General features: G+C 44.5%; 1 protein-coding gene across 3 annotated transcripts in view; it reads left to right on the forward strand.

Annotated features, from left to right (window-relative positions):
• LOC139262887 (gamma-aminobutyric acid receptor subunit beta-2) overlaps positions 1-23,817 on the forward strand; it is a 454,786-nt gene that overhangs the window by 361,387 nt on the left and 69,582 nt on the right. For all 3 annotated transcript variants that reach the window (XM_070878139.1, XM_070878141.1, XM_070878142.1), the window contains one exon: positions 14,041-14,123. In XM_070878139.1, the coding sequence (XP_070734240.1) occupies positions 14,041-14,123 (83 nt within the window). The remainder of the gene's footprint in view (positions 1-14,040; positions 14,124-23,817) is intronic.

Raw genomic sequence — 23,817 nt, forward strand, 5'->3', positions numbered from 1 at the left:
CAGCTGTGAAATGGTAGCTGTTATACCACTTTTGCAGCTGTCATTTAGCGAAAGTAATGAGAACCCAGATGAGGATATGGTTGAGTGGTGTGGAAGTGATGGTTTGCAAAGTGTATGCAGACAGAAGTTGAGAGAATGGTATGGAGCAGGTGTGGAAGCTGGTATTCACTTTGACTACCTGACATAGGTCGTTAAATTTCTTGCGGCACTGGGTCAGGCACGGAACACCTGAGGTGATGGCTGCCTTCCTGAGGCAGGGAAGAGGGGGGCCCTCCTGGTTTCTAGTGTCCCCACCAATGTCTCCAAAGCCACATGACTGAATCAATGAAGGGAGATTTGCAGCAGTCATTTCACCTCTCTCCTGGACTCCACATATCCATGAATGAGTTGAGCAATGCTGAAAACGAGCATCAGCAGATTCAAATGACCACCCCTTTAAGGGGCTGATGGAGCTGGAGATAAGGATTGAAGGCTGATTGATAAATGAAACTCAGCTAAAATTGGGTAAGTGGCTGTGAAACTCTTTTTGGAGTTCACCTGCAAAAACATAAAACATTAAACGGTGCCACCCGACCAGGGTGACACTCCAGACATTTACAAGGCCCTTTTTTTTCCCCCCCTTTTTTTTGTTTTTTTTTTGTGTTTTTCTTTTTTTGGTTTTTTTTTGGGCACTAAAATCACAATTTTCCCCAGTGCCCCCTATAAAAGGGAAGGGGGACACTAAAAGCACCGGCAATTAAAACAAATTAAACTTAAAAACGTAAAATCAAATTAAAATTTGGTTGCCGGGCGTGATGATGCACTCCAGTCCCTCCGGTGCCCACCTCTCGCGGAAGGCCGCGAGCGTACCGGTGGACACCGCGTGCTCCATCTCCAAGGACACCCTGGACCGGATGTAAGAGCGGAAGAGAGGCAGGCAGTCAGGTTGAACGACCCCCTCGACCGCCCGCTGCCTGGACCGGCTGATGGCACCCTTGGCCGTGCCCAGGAGCAGTCCTTCGAGGAGGCCTTCGGACCTACCTGCTCCCCTCCGCACAGGGTGCCCAAAGATCAGGAGAGTGGGACTGAAGTGCAGCCAGAATTTCAGGAGCAGCCCCTTCAAATAATAAAACAGGGGCTGCAACCTTGTGCATTCCATAAAAACATGGAACACGGACTCTTCCAGACCGCAGAAATTGCAGGCGGCCTGGGAGTCCGTGAACCGGCTTAAAAATTTGTTGCACGGCACTGCTCCGTGCACCACCCTCCAGGCCAAGTCCCTAAGTGGCTGTGAATAGCGCCTCTTCAATGCCCAGCTGAGGCCATTCAGCTCTCATTTAGCACCCCCTTTCACTCCTGGGGCGAAAATGTCTTAATTTGCCACAATTTGGTAACCCATCTCGGCAGGCGCTAACTTTTCTCTGAGAAAAAATTGCCGCCCCAAACGGGGCACTGGCCAATTTTGCCACCTTAGGGTATGAAAAAAATGATGAATGGTCAGATCAGGTTAATAAAATCGAATGGTTAGTTTTATATGTGTAATTTTTCCTTGTGATCACTCTTGATGTTCTGCTATTTAGGTAAAAGACAAATCAAAATAGTAAGGAAATGGTCAGTTATTATATTAATATCATTTAGTTATTGGGACACAAAGTTGGCGGAGCAACCTGTCTGCGCCAGCCTGAGGTCCCAAACCAAATTCAGCTTTACTTAAATTTTGAGTTGTTCTTTTTGTGGGGCCACGAAAATAAAAATTCAAATTTTTTTGGGCTGTTTTTTAAGCAGACTTCAATGATCCATTTAAGGACTTCTGGTTAGGCCACTCAATGCCAAGTACAACGAGGTGCACACTCCACTCATTTGCTCATTTGTACCTGAATTTTGCAATCCGGGCCCTGGACTTAGCGCAGGATCCTGATTTGCATATTTAAGCAACAATTACTTTTACTTTCTCTCCAGCATGTTGATTGTAAAATTCTGTTTCATATTTTCAAATTACTCCGTGGTCTTGCCCTACCTTACCATAGTAATCTCCTTATGCCCTCTGCCCTGATGTTCCTCTGACGCTTGGACTTCTACCTTTGACAGCTGCTTGTTCGGCCATGACACTCCTACCCTCTAGTAATCTCTACTCAGTTCCCCATACCTTGCCATCTCTCTCCCAGTTTTCAGAAACCTTGTTGAACTCCTTCTTTGTGAACATACCTTTGGTCTCTCCACTTCACTTCTCTCCACTTTTACCATACTTGGTTACCATCACATCCTTTTATTACCGTAAAACATTCAAGGCATCCTATACACATGAGGAACACTAAATAAATGGCAGTTGTTGTGCAGAATTTAAAAACATATATAAATAACAACCAAATAAAAAATCAAGAAGTGTAAACTGTGTAAAGCGATAGTCAACAGTTTGAAGAAATTGATTTGGCCTTCATACACAGCAAATGAATTAAATAGGAAAAGCTTGTTATGTGGTTATAAAAATATTACATAACTAATATTGCTTGCAACTACAGAAGAGGAAATGTCAAGTGCTAAGCCTAAATGGTAGCCAAGTACATTGGTGAACAAAAACAAAACAGCAGAATCAACAATGCATAAGTCAGAAGCGGCGAGGAGCGGAGGTCAGAATCAGGGAGGAGCGAGGTCGGATTCGGCGAGGCCGGAGGTCGGAAGTGACATGGAGTGGAGGTCGGAAGTGACGTGGAGCGGTGGTCGGAAGCGGCCTGGAACGGAAGTCGGAAGCGGTGAGGAGCAGAGGTCGGAAGCGGCCTGGAACAGAAGTCGGAAGCGGTGAGGAGCAGAGGTCGGAAGCGGCGTGGAGCGGAGGTCAGAATTGGGGAGGAGCGGAGGGAGGGACCGACGAAGAGCAGAGGTCGGGACAGGCGCGGTCTGGAGATCTGGACTGGCGAGGTCGGGATGGGCGAGGACCGGAGGTCGAGACCACCGAGGTCTGGAGATTGCAAGCGGAGAGGAAAGGACGGACGAGCTTGCCTCTCTTAGTAATGGCAAAAGACAAGCCTACCATACTAGGTAGAAATTGGTTGGGATCACTGAAGCTGGATTGGAATTAAATTTTTCGTGTTGAAACGAGATTTGCATTGAAGGATGATGTCATCAAGAAGTACCCGAAGGTGTTCTGCGAAACAGGCAGTCTGATCCAAGGCTTCAAGCTGAGTGTCAGGGTACAGAAAGACGCTCGATCAGTTTACTGCAAGCCACATCCCGTACCATATGCACTCAGAGAAAGAGTTGAGGAAGATCTCAAAAGACTAGAGACTGAGAACATGATCTCTAAGATAGATCTATATAATTGGGCTACACCCATTGTTGTTGTACCGAAGTGAGATGGTAAGGTTGTGTGGTGATTATAAAGTAACCGTAAAGTCACTGAAAGTGGGCATGCAGGTACAGCAGGCAGTATAAAGAAGGCAAATGGTATGTTGGCCTTCATAGCTAGGGGATTTGAGTATAGGAGTAGGGAGGTCTTATTGCAGTTGTACAGGGCCTTAGTGAGGCCTCACCTGGAATACTGTGTTCGGCGGCAGTCGGGAGCGTCAGCGGCAGTCGGTAGCAGCGTCGGGAGTTCGTTGGTAAGGCCTATAAAAGGCAAAGCAGGGAGTCCGGGGCCCAGCGTCAGCGGCAATCGGGAGCAGCGTCGGGAGTTCGTTGGTGAGGCCTATAAAAGGCACAGCAGGGGGTCCGGGGCCCAACGCGGCGGCAGTCGGGAGCAGCGTCGGAGATGCGTGGAGAGGCGTGAGCCCGGGGTCGGCGAGAGGCCTATAAAAGACCCAATGCGGCGGCAGTCGGGAGCAGCGTCGGAGGTGCGTGGAGAGGCGTGAGTCCGGGGTCGGCGAGAGGCCTATAAAGGCCCAGCTTGTGCAGCGACAGGGAGAAGGCAAAAAAGAAGTAGAAAGAAACAGAAAGGTGACGTCACAGCCAAGGGGGTAAGTGATTGGCTGGTGATTGGTGAGTAGTTTTTCTTTTATCTCTTCGATAACAGCGAGTAAACTTTAGCATTGTTGTTGCCAATTTAAGTGTATCTAAGGGTTAAGTCATGGCAGGTGAGCTCGGTCGGGTGTTATGCTCCTCCTGTACCATGTGAGAACTCAGGGACATTTCCGGTGTCCCTGACGACTACGTGTGCGGGAAGTGTGTCCACCTCCAGCTCCTGACGGACCGCGTTGCGGAATTGGAGCTGAGGATGGATTCACTCTGGAGCATCCACGATGCTGAGAATAATGTGAGTAGCACGTGTAGCGAGTTGGTCTTACCGCAGGAGAAGGGTCCACAGCCAGATAGGGAATGGAAGACCAGCAGGAAGAGCAGTGCAAGGAAGGTAGTGCAGGGATCCCCTGCGGTCATCGCCCTGCAAAGCAGATACACCGTTTTGAGTACTGTTGAGGGGGATGACTCATCAGGGGAGGGCAGCAGCAGCCAAGTTCATGGCACCATGGCTGGCTCTGCTGCACAGGAGGGCAGGAAAAAGAGTGGGAGAGCGATAGTGATAGGGGATTCGATTGTAAGGGGAATAGATAGGTGTTTCTGCGGCCGCAACCGAGACTCCAGGATGGTATGTTGCCTCCCTGGTGCAAGGGTCAAGGATGTCTTGGAGCGGGTGCAGGACATTCTCAAAAGGGAGGGTGAACAGCCAGTTGTCGTGGTGCACATTGGTACCAACGATATAGGTAAAAAAAGGGATGAGGTCCTACAAGACGAATTTAAGGAGCTAGGAGCTAAATTAAAACGTAGGACCTCAAAAGTAGTAATCTCAGGATTGCTACCAGTGCCACGTGCTAGTCAGAGTAGAAATCGCAGGATAGCTCAGATGAATACATGGCTTGAGCAGTGGTGCAGCAGGGAGCGATTCAAATTCCTAGGGCATTGGAACCGGTTCTGGGGGAGGTGGGACCAGTACAAACCGGACGGTCTGCACCTGGGCAGGACCGGAACCAATGTCCGAGGGGGAGTGTTTGCTAGTGCTGTTGGGGAGGAGGGAGGAGTTAAACTAATATGGCAGGGGGATGGGAACCAATGCAGGGAGACAGAGGGAAACAAAAAGGAGACAAAAGCAAAAGACAGAAAGGAGATGAGTAAAAGTGGAGGGCAGAGAAACCCAAGGCAAAAAACAAAAAGGGCCACTGAATATAAAGGGGCTGCACGAGGGGTCAAAACTAAAAATCAGGGTTTAAAAACTAGTATTAAAACACTCTACCTAACGCACGCAGCATTCGAAATAAGGTAAATGAGTTGACGGCACAAATCATTACAAATGGGTATGATTTGGTGGCCATTACAGAAACGTGGTTGCAGGGTGGCCAAGACTGGGAATTAAACATACAGGGCTATCTGACAATTCGGAAAGATAGACAAGAAGGGAAAGGAGGTGGGGTAGCTCTGTTAATAAAGGATGATATCAGGGCAGTTGTGAGAGACGATATTGGCTCGAATGAACAAAATGTTGAATCATTGTGGGGGGAGATTAGAGATAGTAAGGGGAAAAAGTCACTGGTGGGTGTAGTTTAGAGGCCCCCAAATAATAACTTCACGGTGGGGCGGGCAATAATCAAAGGAATAATGGAGGCATGTGAAAAAGGAACGGCAGTAATCATGGGGGATTTTAACCTACATGTCGATTGGTCAAATCAAATCGCACAGTATAGCCTGGAGGAGGAATTCATAGAATGCATACGGGATTGTTTCTTACAACAGTATGTTACGGAACCTACAAGGGAGCAAGCTATCTTAGATCTGGTCCTGTGTAATGAGACAGGAATAATAAACGATCTCCTAGTAAAAGATCCTCTCGGCATGAGTGATCACAGTATGGTTGAATTTGTAATTCAGATTGAGGATGAGGAAGTAGTGTCTCAAACGAGCATACTATGCTTAAACAAAGGGGACTACAGTGGGATGAGGGCAGAGTTGGCTAAAGTAGACTGGAAACACAGACTAAACGGTGGCGCAATTGAGGAACAGTGGAGGACTTTTAAGGAGTTCTTTCATAGTGCTCAACAAAAATATATTCCAGTGAAAAAGAAGTGCGGTAAGAGAAGGGATAACCAGCCGTGAATAACCAAGGAAATAAAGGAGAGTATCAAATTAAAAACCAATGCTTATAAGGTGGCCAAGGTTAGTGGGAAAATAGAAGATTGGGAAAATTTTAAACGACAGCAAAGAATGACTAAGAAAGCAATAAAGAAAGGAAAGATAGATTACGAAGGTAAACTTGCGCAAAACATAAAAACGGATAGTAAAAGCTTTTATCGATATATAAAACAGAAAAGAATGACTAAAATAAATGTTGGTCCCTTAGAAGATGAGAAGGGGGATTTAATAATGGGAAATGTGGAAATGGCTGAGACCTTAAACAATTATTTTGCTTCGGTCTTCACAGTGGAAGACACAAAAACCATGCCAAAAATTGCTGGTCACAGGAATGTGGGAAGGGAGGACTTTGAGACAATCACTATCACTAGGGGGGTAGTGCTGGACAGGCTAATGGGACTCAAGGTAGACAAGTCCCCTGGTCCTGATGAAATGCATCCCAGGGTATTAAAAGAGATGGCGGAAGTTATAGCCGATGCATTCGTTATAATCTACCAAATGTCTCTGGACTCTGGGGAGGTACCAGCGGATTGGAAAGCAGCTAATGTAACGCCTCTGTTTAAAAAAGGGGGCAGACAAAAGGCAGGTAACTATAGGCTGGTTAGTTTAACATCTGTAGTGGGAAAAATGCTTGAAACTATCATTAAGGAAGAAATAGCGGGACATCTAGATTGGAATAGTGCAATCAAGCAGACGCAGCATGGATTCATGAAGGGGAAATTATGTTTAACTAATTTACTGGAATTCTTTGAGGATATAACGAGCATGGTGGATAGAGGTGTACCGATGGATGTGGTGTATTTAGATTTTCAAAAGGCATTCGATAAGGTGCCACACAAAAGGTTACTGCAGAAGATAAGGGTACGCGGAGTCAGAGGAAATGTATTAGCATGGATAGAGAATTGACTGGCGAACAGAAAGCAGAGTCGGGATAAATGGGTCCTTGTCGGGTTGGAAATCATTGGTTAGTGGTGTGCCACAGGGATCGGTGCTGGGACCACAACTGTTTACAATATACATAGATGACCTGGAAGAGGGGACAGAATGTAGTGTTGTAAATTCCCGGATTCTTTTACCTCAATCTGGTTCAGTAAAATTACTGAGTCGAATACCTCTTGTGCTTTGAACAAAGCAGTCTTTATTACCGGCCAGTAAGACCTATCAGACAGAAGATATACTCTCTGGATAGAGCGTACACACTCCCTACGGATAGGTGAAGTTACATCGTAAAGCGTTAACAGTTATACAGTTTTGAAATCAGATAACAAAATACAAATGGATTGACAGTCTAACTCAGCCACTCATTAGTCAATCTATATGAGATGTTCTTCTTGAAAGCTCAAGCATTGCCTCTAAATGTTTCAATCTAATGGTGTGACTATTAACTGAGACCTTGCAATTCTGCAGATGTATTTCATGTTACAATTATATATTATTGGCAGGATTAGTGACTTGAAACCTTAAGAAAGACTGTTAGCTATGCTGATGTTGCACTATTTGCAATCTGACATTCTCCCAGCTATTCTTCCATGGCTTATACATTTTCATATATCCCGTTTACCTTACTGTCCTTAATTCCATATATTCCGTTCAGATATCCACAGTGTAACAAAATTTGCAGATGACACAAAGATTAGTGGGAAAGAGGGGTTGTGTAGAGGACACAGAAAGGCTGCAAAGAGATTTGGATAGGTTAAGCGAATGGGCTAAGGTTTGGTAGATGGAATACAATGTCGGAAAGTGTGAGGTCATCCACCTTGGGGAAAAAAAACAGTAAAAGGGAATATTATTTGAATGGGGAGAAATTACAACATGCTGCGGTGCAGAGGGACCTGGGGGTCCTTGTGCATGAATCCCAAAAAGTTAGATTGCAGGTGCAGCAGGTAATCAGGAAGGCGAATGGAATGTTGGTCTTCATTGCGACAGGGATGGAGTACAAAAGCAGGGAGGTCCTTCTGCAACTGTATAGGGTATTGGTGAGGCCGCACCTGGAATACTGCGTGCAGTTTTGGTCACCTTACTTAAGGGAGGATATACTAGCTTTGGAGGGTGTACAGAGACGATTCACGAGGCTGATTCCGGAGATGAGGGGGTTACCTTATGATGATAGATTGAGTAGACTGGGTCTTTACTCGTTGGAGTTCAGAAGGATGAGGAGTGATCTTATAGAAACATTTAAAATAATGAAAGGGATAGACAAGATAGAGGCAGAGAGGTTGCTTCCACTGGTCGGGGAGACTAGAACTAGGGGGCACAACCTCAAAATACGGGGGAGCTAATTTAAAACCGAGTTGAGAAGGAATTTCTTCTCCCAGGGGGTTGTGAATCTGTGGAATTCTCTGCCCAAGGAAGCAGTTGAGGCTAGCTCATTGAATGTATTCAAGTCACAGATAGATAGATTTTTAACCAATAAGGGAATTAAGGGTTACGGGGAGCGGGCGGGTAAGTGGAGCAGAGTCCACGGCCAGATCAGCCATGATCTTGTTGAATGGCGGAGCAGGCTCGATGGGCTAGATGGCCTACTCCTGTTCCTAATTCTTATGTTCTTATGTTCTTATGTTCAGCTTTGGTCTCCTAATCTGAGGAAGGACGTTCTTGCTATTGAGGGAGTGCAGCGAAGGTTCACCAGACTATTTTCAGGGATGGCTGGATTGTCATATGAGGAGAGACTGGATCAACTGGGCCTTTGTTCACTGGAGTTTAGAAGGATGAGAGTGGATCTCATAGAAACGTATAAGATTCTGACGGGACTTGACAGGTTAGATGCGGGAAGAATGTTCCCGATGTTGGGGAAGTCCAGAACCAGGGGACATAGTCTTAGGATAAGGGGTAGGCCATTTAGGACTGAGATGAAGAGAAACTTCTTCACTCAGAGAGTTGTTAACCTGTGGAATTCCCTGCCGCAGAGCGTTGTTGATGCCAGTTCATTGGATATATTTAAGAGGGAGTTAGATATGGCCCTTACTGCTAAGGGGATCAAGGGGTGTAGAGAAAAAGCAGGAAAGGGGTACTGAAGGAATGATCAGCCATGATCTTATTGACGGTGCAGGCTCGAAGGGCCGAATGGCCTACTTCTGCACCTATTTTCCATGTTTCTATGTTTCTAACCAGGTTCTAGAGGGTAATCTACCCAATACATTGCCAAATGTTGAAGATTTTTCACAATGCTGACAGGTGGTCAGATCTTCTCAAAGTTAGATCTCACAAATGCCTACTTACAAATTGAACTTGATGAGGAGTCCAAGTCATGCGTGACTATAAATACTCATCTATGCCTATATCAATTTGTTGTGTCTTCCACTCTTGCCATATTTCAAGGGGGGATGAACCAGATTCTGCAAGGCATTGAAGGGGTTGTATGTTATTTAGATGACATATTCATTTCAGCACCAAACAGGCAAATCCATAATAATGTTTTTAATGAAGTGCTCAAGCGGTTAGAGAAGCACAGAGTGCAAGTGACTGCTCGCAAGTGTGAGTTATTTCAAATCTCAGTGGAGTACTTAGGGCACAGAGTAGACAAAGATAGTTTACATACAACCAAGGGAAAGCTAGATGCAATTAGAAATGGACCCACTCCCAAGAATGTCATTGAACTTCGATCATTTTGAACTATTAGTTCTTACCAAATTTGGCTGCAGTGTTACATCCACTGAATGAGCTATTGAAAAAACAGGTCCATTAGAAGTGGTCAGAAAAAATGCAGCATTCAAGGAGTGTAAAGATCAGTTGGTAGAGAGCATGATGTTAGTTCGCTATGACGTATCGAAGGAGATCAAGCTAGCATGTGACGCCTCTCCATATGGAGTTGGGGCAATGATCTCTCATGTACTACATAGTGGGGAAGAGAGACCAATTGCTTTTGCTTCACGCACTCTGTGCCAGTGATCGTAATTATGCATAAATCGAAAGGGAAGCTTTGGCATTCATTTTTGGGGTCAAGAAGTTCCACAAATACTTGTATGGTCGTAAGTTTACCATTGTTACAGACCATAAGCCCCTGACAGCAAATCTCCATCCCATAGTTCCCAGTTTCAACTTTAGCTGCAGCCTGAATGCAAAGATGGGCTTTGATTTTGTCAGCATATACATATGACATTGAATACAGACGATCAACTGATCACAGTAAATAAGAACAGGAGCAGGACTATGCCATTTGGCCCCTCGAGCCTGCTGCGCCATTCAATAAGATCATGGCTGATCTGATATTGGACTCAGCTACACTTCCATGCCCACTCCCCATAACCCTTTACTCCCATATCACTCACAAATCTGTCCATATCCACCTTAAATATATTCAATGGCCCAGCCTCCACAGCTCTCTGGGGCAGAGAATTCCATAGATTTACAAACCACTAAGAGAAGAAATTTCTCCTCATCTCAGTTTTAAATGGGTGGCCCCTTATTCTAAGATAATGTCCCCTAGTTTTAGTTTCTCCTATGAATGGAAATATCCTCCCTGCATCCACCTTGTCGAGCCCCCTCATTATATTATAAATTTCAATAAGACCACCTCTCATTCTTCTGAACTCCAATGTGTATCGGCCCAACCTACTCAAACTATCCTCATAAGTCAACCCCCTCATCTCCGGAATCAACCAAGTGAACCTTCTCTGAACAGCCTTCCTTAAATACGGAGACTAAAACTGCATGCAGTACTCCAGGTGTTGCCTCACCAATACCCTGTACAGTTGTAGCAGGACTTGTCTGCTTTTATACTCTATCCCCCTTGCAATAAAGGCCAACATTCCACTTGCCTTCCTGATTATCTACTGTACCTGCATACTAACTTTTTGTGTTTCATTCACAAGGACCCTCAGGTCTCTTTGTACTGCAGCACTTTGCAATTTTTATTCATTTAAATTATAATTTGCTTTTCTATTTTTTCTGCCAAAGTGGATAACCTCACATTTTCCCACATTATACTCCATCTGCCAAATTTTTGCCTGCTCACTTAGCCTGTCTGTATCCTCCTCACAATTTGCTATCCCACCCATCTTTGTATCATCAGCAAACTTGGCTGCATTGCACTCGGTCCCTTCATTAGAACATAAGAAATAGGAACAGGAGTAGGCCATATGGCCCCTCGAGCCTGCTCCACCATTCAATAAGATCAGTGCTGATCTGATCATGGACTTCGCTCCACTTACCTGCCTGCTCCCCATAACCCCTTATCCCCTTATCGTGTAAGAAACTGTCTATTTCTGTCTTAAATTTATTCAATGTTCCAGCTTCCACAACTCTCTGAGGCAGCGAATTCCACAGATTTACAACCCTTGAGAGAAGAACTTTCTCATCAGTTTTAAATGGGCGGCCACTTATTCTAAGATCGTGCCCTCTAGTTCTAATCTCCGCCATCAGTGGAAACATCCTCTCTGCATCTACCTTGTCAAGCCCCCTCATAATCTTATACGTTTTGATAAGATCACCTCTCATTCTTCTGAATTCCAATGAGTAGAGGCCCAACCTACTCAACCTTTCCTCATAAGTCAACCCCCTCATCTCCGGAATCAACCTAGTGAACCTTCTCCTTTTGTAAATATGGAAAACAAAACTGCATGCAGCATTCCAGGTGTGGCCTCACCAATAAATTATATAGGTGTCGCAAGACTTCCCTGCTTTTATATTCCATCCCCTTTGCAATAAAGGCCAAGATTTCATTGGCCTTCCTGATCACTTGCTGTAACTGCATACTCCCCTTTTGTGTTTCATGCACAAGTACCTACAGGTCCTGCTGTACTGCAGCACTTTGCAATCTTTCTCCATTTAAATAATAACTTGCTCTTCCAATTTTTCTGCCAAAGTGCATGACTTCACACTTTCCAACATTATACTACATCTTATATTTCATCTAAGTCATTAATATAGATTGGAAATAGTTGAGGACCCATCATCGATCCTTGCGGCACCCTACTAGTCACTGTTTGCCAACCGAAAAATGACCCATTTATCTCGACTCTCTGTGTTAACCAATCCTCTATCCATGCTAACATAGTACCCTCAACCACATGAGCTTCTATCTTGTGCAGTAACCTCTTATGTGGCACCTTATCGAATGCCTTCTGGAAATCCAAATACACCACATCCACTGGTTCCCCCTTATCCACCCTGCTTGTTACATCCTCAAAGAACTCCAGCAAATTTGTCAAACATGATTTCCCTTTCATAAAACCATGCTGACTCTGCTTGATTGAATCATGCTTTTCCAAATGTCGCGCTACTGCTTCCTTAATAATGGACTCCAGCATTTTCCCAACAACAGATGTTAGGCTAACTGGTCTATAGTTTCCTGCTTTTTGTCTGCCTTCTTTTTTAAATAGGGGCGTTACATTTGCGGTTTTCCAATCTGCTGGGACCGCCCCAGAATCCAGGGAATTTTGATGGATTACATCCAATGCATCCACTATCTCTGTAGCCACTTCTCTTAAGACCCTAGGATGTAAGGCATCAAGTCCAGGGGAGTTGTCCGCCTTTAGTCCCATTATTTTAGCTAGTACTACTTCATTAGTGATAGTAGTTGTATTAAGTTCCTTGCTACCAGTAGCCCCTTGATTATCCATTATTGGGATGTTTTTAGTGTCTTCTACTGTGAAGATCGATACAAGATCAACGTCTGCCATTTCCCTGTTCTCCATTATTAATTCCAGTCTCATCCTCCAGGGGACCAAATTTACTTCAGCCATGCTGATGCTATGTCTCAGTTGCCTTCCCCATCACAAGTTACACCCGATAGGGAAGAAGTGTTCTATTTTTCATACATTGGTGAATTGCCAGTCACAGCTGAAGAGATTGGTAGAGCAACCAAACGTGACCCAGTTATGTCAAAGGTATATGATAACATAGCAATGGCTGGCCAAAGCAGGTATCAGAGAAAAACGTTCATCCATCCTTCATTCGTAGGAATGAATTGTCCGTGGATAAAGTTTGTATCATGTGGGGTGCAAGAGTAATTATACCAAATAAATTCAGATCCAAATTATTCGGAGATCTTCATGACCAACACTTGGGAATGTGCTTGACCAAGAGTTTTGCATGCAGTTACTTATGGTGACCAGATCTAGATAAAGATTAGAGTACATTGTTAGCCAGTGTACAAATTGTCAATCCATAAGCAAGTACCATTACAGCCGTGGAAATGGCCTCCCAGGGTGTGACAAAGGTTACATATCGATTTTGCTGAGCTAGAAGGACCACAATTGTTCATTGTGATTGATAGCCATTCAGAGTGGGTAGAGGTGTTTCTGATGCAGTGATTTTCAGCTCCATCCGTCAATCCCCCGCCACGCGGTGCCCCCATTAGATTTTCTGCCGGTGCACCGTCTCTGAACTGAGTGCGGCCCAGCAGCACAGCTGCCCTTAAAGTGGAGGGCCCACTGCCGTGGCCGCAATGGAGAAATATTTGCCGGCTGACTTGCCGATCGGCTGGCAAAATACTGCCCCCGGGTTTGGCCCGGCTGCTAATGGGCAACCTGGCACCCCCGCTGGCCTAGCCAAAACCCTCCCATGTGGACCAGTGGCCAGTTTAAAAAAAATGATAGTTCCTCTCCCCTTTAACGGAGGGGAGAGAACGTGCTGATGCACACATGCTGTGATGTCACCACAACTCCACTGTTGATTGACAGCGGCGGAGGTACCGAGCCACCCATTTTCAGACAGTCAGCCTGGCTTTGAATCTAACGGCCGCTCCATTATGATCCATTTCCTGTAGGACTTTGGTCCTGAAAATGGATCTACTTACCATATGAGGAGTTCCAGCGGTAAATGCCACTACAAAATTCATAGGTGTCCCAGCTTTCTGGTGCATCTGAATTTCGACCCCAAAGGCTTATGTTCTGAAAGCTGAGATTATTTGTAGCCTACCCAAAATCTTGAAATATTTCAATGTTTAAGAATTTCCAATTAAACATTATGCCACAACTGCCTATTGAATCCTAATCATTGCCTTTGCAGAATTACCACAACAGCTGCTTGCATGATGGACCTACGAAGATATCCACTTGACGAGCAGAACTGTACACTTGAAATAGAGAGCTGTAAGTATTCCACTCATGCACATCATTCCTCTGAGCCTCAACCTGACAACCCAAATTTATTTGCAAAACATTTGAGCATGAAGTTTTAATTTATGTTTGTTTTAAAAGTAAAATTTAGTAGCTCAGTTACTGTTTGTTAAACCAACAGATCTAAGCAATAGACCAAAGCAAAAAAAAACTCATTATGATCCAAAAATAATTCTTGTTCCCATGGGCTAATTTACTTGTAGCTTTTTATATAGAATAATGGACAGAATGGAAAACATATAAGGAATAAATACAACGGAGAAAGCTAAGAGCTTCTCATAATAGCTAGCTGAAGTAGTTTCTTTCATTAATAGGGAAACCGAAGCATGACATCTTGAAATCTGAGGAATACTGAAGGATGCAATTGTCATACCACATCAGTCAGTGAATAATTTAGTTTGGCTCATGCCACTGAAAGTTTGCAAAAGGGCTTTGCCTTGCATTAAATTATTTGAAATTGTTAAGTTTGAGATTAGAGTGAATGTTAAGGAATCTAGTTCATCATATATGGATGTGTTTATTTATAACACCTAAAGCTCTGATTAGGTCCCCTTGATCACAAGACCTGATTGTTGATTGGTCCCCTTGGAGGATAAGTCACACCCAGCAGTTTCTCTGGAATGTGTAATTAGAACTGCCTTGCCTCCATAATCAGTGACTTTGCAAAATCTAATTTGAGCCATTTTGACTGCGAACTCCAGACAGAACAGAGCTCACTTAGAACAGACAGGGCTCACTTACACGGGTTAAGACCTTCTCTCAACCCCCCAAACAAGTTCTTCCCCCATCCCCCACTGCCCCAGTGTTTGACCTTCCCACCCAACCCACGTTTATGGCCTACTTATCACCCCCCCAAGTTGGCAAGGCCATAGAAAAGCCAACCAAGCACGAGGGTTTATTTCGAGAGATATAGAATTGAAAAGTACAGAAGTTATGCTAAACCTGTATCGAACCTTGGTTAGACCACACTTAGAGGGCCCAATTTTCCCCAACCCCTTTTTTCGGCGCACTTACCCTAAATGTGCCGACTTTATGCGCTGGAAACGGCGCCGAAAAAATGTGACCCCATCCTGCCCGCTCTTTAAAATTATGAAAGGTGTTGATAGAGTGGATACAGAGAGAATGTTTGCACTTATGGGGAAGAGCATAGCTAGAGGCCATCAATAGAAGATAGATCATCACCAAGAAATCCAATAGGGAATTCAGAAGAAACTTCTTTAGCGTGGTGAGAATGTGAAATTCGCTACCACAGGGAGTGGTTGAATCGAATAGTATAGATGCATTTAAGGGGAAGCTAGACAGGCATATGAGGGAAAAGGGAATAGCGGGTTATGCCGATAGATTTAGATGAGAGAAGGCGGGCGGAGGCTCGAGTGGACCATAAACGGCGGTATGGACTGGTTGGACGAGTGGTCTGTTTCTGTGCCGTATATCCTATGTAACTCCACTTTCCCTCCTTATCCCCATATCCCTTGATTCTCTTAGTGTCCAAAAATCTATCAATCTCAATCTTGAATATGCTCAACGACTGAGCATCCACAGCCCTCTGGTGTAGAGAATTCCAAAGATTCACAACCCTTTGAATGAAGAAACTTCTCCTTATCTCAGTCCTAAATGGCCGACTCCTTGGGCCCAAGTTTTGGCCTCAGTTGCTCCTGATTTTTTTGAGCAACTAGTGTAGAACGGAGTATCTTAGAAATTCAAATTCTCGGCATTTAGTTTGCTCCAGTTCTAGTCAGTTAGAACAGTTTCACTTTGGAACAGAATTTTTTTTCAAAAGGGGGCGTGTCCGGCCACTTACGCCTGTTTTCAAAGTTTCGGCAGTGAAAACTTACTCCAAACTAACTTAGAATGGAGTAAGTGAAGATTTTTGTACGCTCGAAAAAAACTTGTCTACACTTTAGAAAATCAGGCGTAGGTTACATATTAGGCGTAGGGAACGAGGTGTGGGGGGGGAGGGGGGGGGGAAGGGAAGTCATTAAATTCTACAATCAATCCTTAGTTGTACTTATACAAATATTATACAAATAAATCCAACCTGAATAAAAATTTATAAGCAAAGAAAAGATTAAATAAACCATGTTTCTACTTGTGTGAAACATCAGCAGCCTTCGAGCTGCTGTGTTTCAGGCAGGCCTTTCATGTTGGAGACAGGCAGGGGTGTGGCGTCAGTGTCTCGACAGCAGCCCCAACAGCGGCAGCATGCAGCCTTCGAGCTGAGCTGCTGTGCTGCAGGCAGGCCTTCATTCTGTTAGTGGCTGGCCGGCAGCAGAAGGATCAACAATGGAGGCACGCAGCTTTTCAAGGGGGTTGAGCCCATTCGACCATGGGATAAGAGCAGCGTCAGTGGCTGGCCGGCAGCCGAAGGATCAACACCGGACGCACGCAGCTTTTCAAGGGGGCTGAGGCCATTCGGCCATGGGATAGGAGCGGAGTCAGTGGCTGGCCAGCAGCCGAAGGATCAACACCGGACGCACACAGCTTTTCAAGGGGGTTGAGGCCATTCGGCCATGGGAAAGGAGCGCCGTCAGTGGCTGGCCGGCAGCCGAAGGATCAACACCGGACGCACACAGCTTTTCAAGGGGGTTGAGGCCATTCGGCCATGGGAAAGGAGCGCCGTCAGTGGCTGGCCGGCAGCCGAAGGATCAACACCGGACGCACACAGCTTTTCAAGGGGGTTGAGGCCATTCGGCCACACTTAAGGGGCGGCGTCAGTGGCTCGACGACAGCCGAGTCCTTTTAAAAATGGCCGAGTGCCAATGTTTGTTTGATACTGCGCGTGCGCGCACGCTCCAACGCGCACGCGCAGGGTTGCCAGCACCACGTTGGCTCATTTAAATTGGACCCACCCCCACTACTTACAGAATCGGCGCGAGTGTTTGGCTCCTCCTCCCGCTGTGAAGAGCGCGCCGCGCCAAGCTGAGATCGAGCTCCGAGGAGCCGGAGAATATCGAAGTTTTTTTCTAGCGCACGTTTAGGCGCGAAGAACAGGCGTCCAGCTCGTAGGTGCGCCGTTTTCGGCATGGGCCGAAACTTGGGGCCCTTATCTTGAGACTATGACCCTTGGTTCTCGACTCTCCAGCTAGGGGAAACAGCCTCTCAGCATCTAGGCTGTCAAGCCTTCTAAGAATTTTATACATTTCAAGTAGAACTGCTTATTCTTCAAACTCTAGAAAATATAGGCCAATTGACTCAATTTCTCCTTATAAGACAACCCTCTCATCCCAGGAATCAATCTAGTGAACCTTTGTTACATCCCCTCTAAGGCAAGTATATGCTTCCTTAGGTAAGGCGACTTAAACTGTGCACAGTACTTCAGATATAGCCTCATCAGAGCCCTATGTATTTGCAACATGACTTCCTTACTCTTGTACTTTAACCCTTTGCAATAAAGGCTAACATACCATCTGCTTTTCTAGCTGCTTGCTGTACCTGCACGTTAACTTTCTGTGATTCATGTACAAGGACACCCAAATCCCTCTGCATACCAACATTTACTAGTTTCTCACTTCTTCAAATTTATATTCTGCTTTATCATTCTTCCTACCAAAGAGGACAATTTAACCACATTATACTCCATCTGCCACCTTCTTGCCCACTCACTTGACCTGTCTATATCACTTTGCAGTCTTTTCCCACCGAGCTTTGTATCATCAGCAAACTTGGATATATTACTGTTGGTACCCTAATGTAAGTAATTGATTTGGATTTTAAATAGCTGAGGCCCAAGCACTGATCCTTGCAGCACCCCACTAGTTAGAACTCGCCAACCCGAAAAGGAACTGTTTATTCCTACTTTCTGTTTTCTGTCCGTTAACCTATCCTCAATCCAAGCTAATCTATTACCCCCAATCCCATGAGCCCTAATCCTGTGTAACAATCTCTTGTGCGACACCTTATCAAATGTCTTTTGAAAATCCAAATGTAATACATTCACTGGTTCCCCTTATTGCACCTGCTAGTTACACCCTCAAAAAACTCAAACAGATTTGTCAAATACGATTTACCTTTCATGAAACCGTGCGGATTCTGCCGAATCAATCATATTATGATTTTCTAAGTGCCCTGTTACCACGTACCTAATAATAGATTCTAGCATTTTCCCTAATACCTATATCGAGCAAACTGGCCTATAGTTCCCTGTTTTTTCTCTCCCGCCTTTCAAGAATAACGGGGTTACATTTTCTACCATCCAATCCACAGGGACTGTTCTAGAATCAAGGGAATTCTGGAAGACCCTTGGTTCCCCACTATTTCCGATATGTTGTTTTGTGAATTCCATTGTGAAGACAGATACAAAATATTTGTTTAACGTCTCTGCCATTTCCTTATTCTGCAATATAATTTCTCCTGTCTCAGCCTCTAAGGGAACCACATTTACATTTGTTAATCTTTTCCTTTTTACATATTTGTGGAAGCTCTGACAATCTCTCATTCTATTTTCTCCCTCGATTAGTTTCTTGGCTGATTTTCAAAACGCTCCCAATCCTCAGGCTTTCTGCTCTTTGTGGCAACATTGTTAGCCTCTTTCTTTAATCTAATACTATCTTTAACTTCTCTTGTTAGGCACTTTTGAACCACTTTTCACATGGGTTTTTATTACTCAAGGGAATTTATATTGGTTGAGAATTATGAATTATTTCTTTAAATGTTTGCCATTCTTATCTACCGTCATATCTTTTAATCTAATTTCCAAATCTATCTGCTGTACAGGAGGGCAGGAAAAAGAGTGGGAGAGCTATAAAGGTAGGGGATTCTATTGTAAGGGGAATAGATAGACGTTTCTGCGGCCGCAATCGAGACTCCAGAATGGTATGGTTGCCTCCATGTTGCAAGGGTCAAGGATGTCTCGCAGCGGTTGCAGGATATTTTGGAGGGGGAGGGTAAACAGCCAGTTGTCCTAGTGCATATAGGTACCAACGATATAGGTAAAAAAAAACCAGGATGAGATCCTACAAGCTGAATTTAGGGAGCTACGAGTTATATTAAAAAGTAGGACCTCAAAGGTAGTAATCTCAGGATTGCTACCAGTGCCACGTGCTAGTCAGAGTAGGAATTGCAGGATAGCTCAGATGAATACATGGCTTGAGGAGTGGTGCAGAAGGGAGGGATTCAAATTCCTGGGAGATTGAAACCGGGTCTGGGGGAGGTGGGACCAGTACAAACCGTACAGTCTGCACCTGGGAAGGACCGGAATCAATATCCTAGGGAGAGAGTTTGCTAGTGCTGTTGTTAAACGAATATGGCAGGGGGATGGGAACCTATGCAGGGAGGCAGAGGGAAGTAGAATGGGGGCAGAAGCAAAAGATAGAAAGAAGCAAAGTAAAAGAGGGCAGAGAAACCCAAGGCAAAAATCAAAAAGGGGCAAAGTGTGTTAAAAAGACAAGCCTGAAGGCTCTGTGCCTCAGTACGAGGAGTATTTGTAATAAGGTGGACGAATTAACTGCACAGGCAGCAATTAATGAATGTGATACAATTGGAATCACGGAGACATGGCTCCAGAGTGACCAAGGCTGGGAACTCAACATCCAGGGGTATTTAACATTCAGGAAGGATAGACAGAAAGGAAAAGGAGCTGGGGTAGCATTGCTGGTTAAAGAGGAAATTAACGCAATAGGAAGGAAGGTCATTAGCTTGGATGATGTGGCATCTGTATGGGTGGAGCTGAGGAATACTAAAAGGCAGAAAACGCGAGTGGGAGTTGTGTACAGACCACCAAACAGTAGTAGTGAGGTTGGGGACGGCATCAAACAAGAAATTAGCGATGCGTGCAATAAAGGTACAGCAGTTATCATGGGCGACTTTAATCTTCATATAGATTGGGCTAACCAAACTGGTAGCAATACAGTGGAGGACGACTTCCTGGTGTGTATTAGGGATGGTTTTCTAGACCAATAAGTCAAGGAACCAACTAGAGGGCTGGCCATCCAAGACTGGATGATGTGTAATGAGAAAGGACTAATTAGCAATCTTGTTGTGCGAGGCCCCTTAGGGAACAGTGACTATAATATGGTAGAATTCTTTATTAAGATGGAGAGTGACACAGTTAATTCAGAGACTAGGGTCCTGAACTTAAGGAAAGGTAACTTCGATGGTATGAAACGAAAATTGGCGAGAATAGACTGGCAAATGATACTTAAAGGGTTGATGATAGATAGGCAATGGCAAATATTTAAAGATCACATGGATGAACGTCAACAATTGTACATCCCTGTCTGAGTCAACATAAAACGGGGAAGGTGGCTCAACCGTCGCTAACAAGGGAAATTAAGGATAGTGTTAAATCCAAGGAAGAGGCATATAAATTGGCCAGAAAAAGAAGCAAACCTGAGGACTGGGAGAAATTTATAATTCAGCAGAGGAGGACAAAGGGTTTAATTAGAAGGGGGAAAATAGAGTATGAGAGAAAGCTTGCCGGGAACATAAAAACTAACTGCAAAAGCTTCTATAGATATGTGAAGAGAAAAAAATTAATGAAAACAAACGTAGGTCCTTGCAGTCAGATTCAGGTGAATTTATAATGGGGAACAAAGAAATGGCAGGCTAGTTGAACAAATACTTTGGTTCTGTCTTCACGAAGGAAGACACAAATAACCTTCCGAAAATACTCGGGGACCGAGGGTCTAGTGAGAAGGAGGAACGGAAGGGGATCCTTATTAGGCGGGAAATTGTGTTAGGGAAATTGACGGGATTGAAGACCGATAAATCCCCGGGGCCTGATAGTCTGCATCCCAGAGTACTTAAGGAAGTGGCCCTAGAAATAGTGGATGCATTGGTGATAATTTTCCAACAGTCTATCTACTCTGGGTCAGTTCCTATGGACTGGATGGTTGCAAATGTAACACCACTTTTTAAAAAAGGAGGGAGAAAGAAAACGGGTAATTATAGACTGGTTAGCCTGACATCGGTGGTGGAGAAAATGTTGGAATCAATCATTAAGGATGAAATAGCAGCGCATTTGGAGAGCAGTGATAGGATTGGTCCAAGTCAGCATGGATTTATGAAAGGGAAATCATGCTTGACAAATCTTCTGGAATTTTTTGAGGATGTAACTAGTAGAGTAGACAAGGGAGGACCAGTGGATGTGGTGTATTTGGACATACAAAAGGCTTTTGACAAGGTCCCACACAAGAAATTGATGTGCAAAATTAAAGCACATGGTATTGGAGGTAATGTATTGACGTGGATAGAGAACTGGTTGGCAGACAGGAAGCAGAGAGTCGGGATAAACGGGTCCTTTTCAGAATGGCAGGCAGTGACTAGTGGGAAGCCGCAGGGCTCAGTGCTGGGACCCCAGCTATTTACAATATACATTCATGATTTAGATGAAGGAATTGTGTGTAATATCTCCAAGTTTGCAGATGACACTAAATTGGGTGGCGGTTTGAGCTGTGAGGAGGACGCTAAGAGGCTGCAGGGGTGACTTGGACAGGTTAGGTGAGTGGGCAAATGCATGGCAGATGCAGTATAATGTGGATAAATGTGAGGTTATCCACTTTGGGGGCAAAAACATGAAGGCAGAATATTATCTGAATGGCGGCAGATTAGGAAAAGGAGAGGTGCAACAAGACCTAGGTGTCATGGTACATCAGCCATTGAAAGTTGGCATGCAGGTACAGCATGCGGTGAATAAGGCAAATTGTTTTAAAAATTTTAAAAGGGGGCAGACAAAAGGCAGGTAACTATAGGCCGGTTAGTTTAACATCTGTAGTGGGGAAAATGCTTGAAGCTATCATTAAGGAAGAAATAGCGGGACATCTAGATAGGAATAGTGCAATCAAGCAGACGCAACATGGATTCATGAAGGGGAAATCATGTTTAACTAATTTACTGGAATTCTTTGCGGATATAACGAGCATGGTGGATAGAGGTGTACCGATGGATGTGGTGTATTTAGATTTCAAAAAGGCATTCGATAAGGTGCCACACAAAAGGTTACTGCAGAAGAGAAAGGTACGCGGAGTCAGAGGAAATGTATTAGCATGGATAGAGAATTGGCTGGCTAACAGAAAGCAGAGAGTCGGGATAAATGGGTCCTTTTAAGGTTGGAAATCGGTGGTTAGTGGTGTGCCACAGGGATCGGTGCTGGGACCACAACTATTTACAATATATATAGATGACCTGGAAGAGGGGACAGAGTGTAGTGTAACAAAATTAAGGGTTATGGGGAGCGGGCGGGTAAGTGGAGCTGAGTCTACGGCCAGATCAGCCATGATCTTGTTGAATGGCGGAGCAGGCTCAAGGGGCTAGATGGCCTACTCCTGTTCCGAATTCTTATGTTCTTATGTTCTTATGTATGTTGGCCTTCATAGCTAGGGGATTTGAGTATAGGTGCAGGGAGGTCTTACTGTAATTGTACAGGGCCTTGGTGAGGCCTCACCTGGAATATTGTGTTCAGTTTTGGTCATCCAATCTGAGGAAGGACGTTCTTGCTATTGAAGGAGTGCAGCGAAGGTTCACCAGACTGATTCCTGGGATGGCAGGACTGACATATGAGGAGAGACTGGATTGACTGGGCCTGTATTCACTGGAGTTTAGAAGGATGAGAGGGGATCTCATAGAAACATATCAAATTCTGACGGGACTGGGACAAGTTAGATGCAGGAAGAATGTTCCCGATTTTGGGGAAGTACAGAACCAGGGGACATAGTCTAAGGATAAGGGTAAGCCATTTAGGACTGAGATGAGGAGAAACTTCTTCACTCAGAGAGTTGTTAACCTGTGGAATTCCCTGCCGCAGAGAGTTGTTGATGCCAGTTCATTGGATATATTCAAGAGGGAGTTCGATATGGCCCTTATGGCTCAAGGTATCAAGAGGTATGGAGAGAAAGCAGGAAAGGGGTACTGAGGTGAATGATCAGCCATGATTTTCTTGAATGGTGGTGCAGGCTCGAAGGGCTGAATGGCCTACTCCTACACCTATTTTCTATGTTTCTATGTTTACCTTAGCCAACTCATCCCTCATACCTACGTAATTGGCTTTGTTTAAATTTAAATTTTTGGATTTAACCACATTACTTTCAAACTCAATATGATATTCGATCATATTATCAGTCTTCCCCAAAGGATCCTTTACTGCAAGAATACTAATTAACCCAGTCTCAAAACACAGTACTACATCTAAAATAGCATGTTCCCTAGTTGTTTCCTCGAAATATTGTTCTAGAAAACTGTGTTGAATACATTTCACGAACTCATCCTCCACACTACTTTTCTCAATTTGATTTTCCTAGTCTATATGAAGATTAAAGTCCCTCACGATTATTGCGATACCCTTGTTGCATGAGCGTCTCATTTGCTGACTTATACTCTGTCCAACACTATAACTACTATTAGGGAGCCAATAAACTTCTCCCACCAATGTTTTCTGTTCTTTGCTATTTCTCACTACAAAGTAGCCTCATACTTGTAATGCATTTGCACTGGGATAACAGTTTTTTGGCTGTCGGGTAAATTTCAAAGTAAAAATGATACCATGTTTGAGCAGAGATATAACAAAGATGCTAAAGTTTTACTGGGTGGAATATTGCGATTGATATCTTCCGTGCGGATTTCAGGTTGCCACTCATTCAATAATTTAGAGAGTAGGTCCGGTACATTTGAAGGCCGCGCTCATTAACATAGGATCGGCAGACTGCGGGTGGAAAACAAGTGAATTGGAGCAGCC

The sequence above is a fragment of the Pristiophorus japonicus genome, chromosome 4, assembly GCF_044704955.1.
Source record: "Pristiophorus japonicus isolate sPriJap1 chromosome 4, sPriJap1.hap1, whole genome shotgun sequence".
Lineage (NCBI taxonomy): Eukaryota > Metazoa > Chordata > Chondrichthyes > Pristiophoridae > Pristiophorus > Pristiophorus japonicus.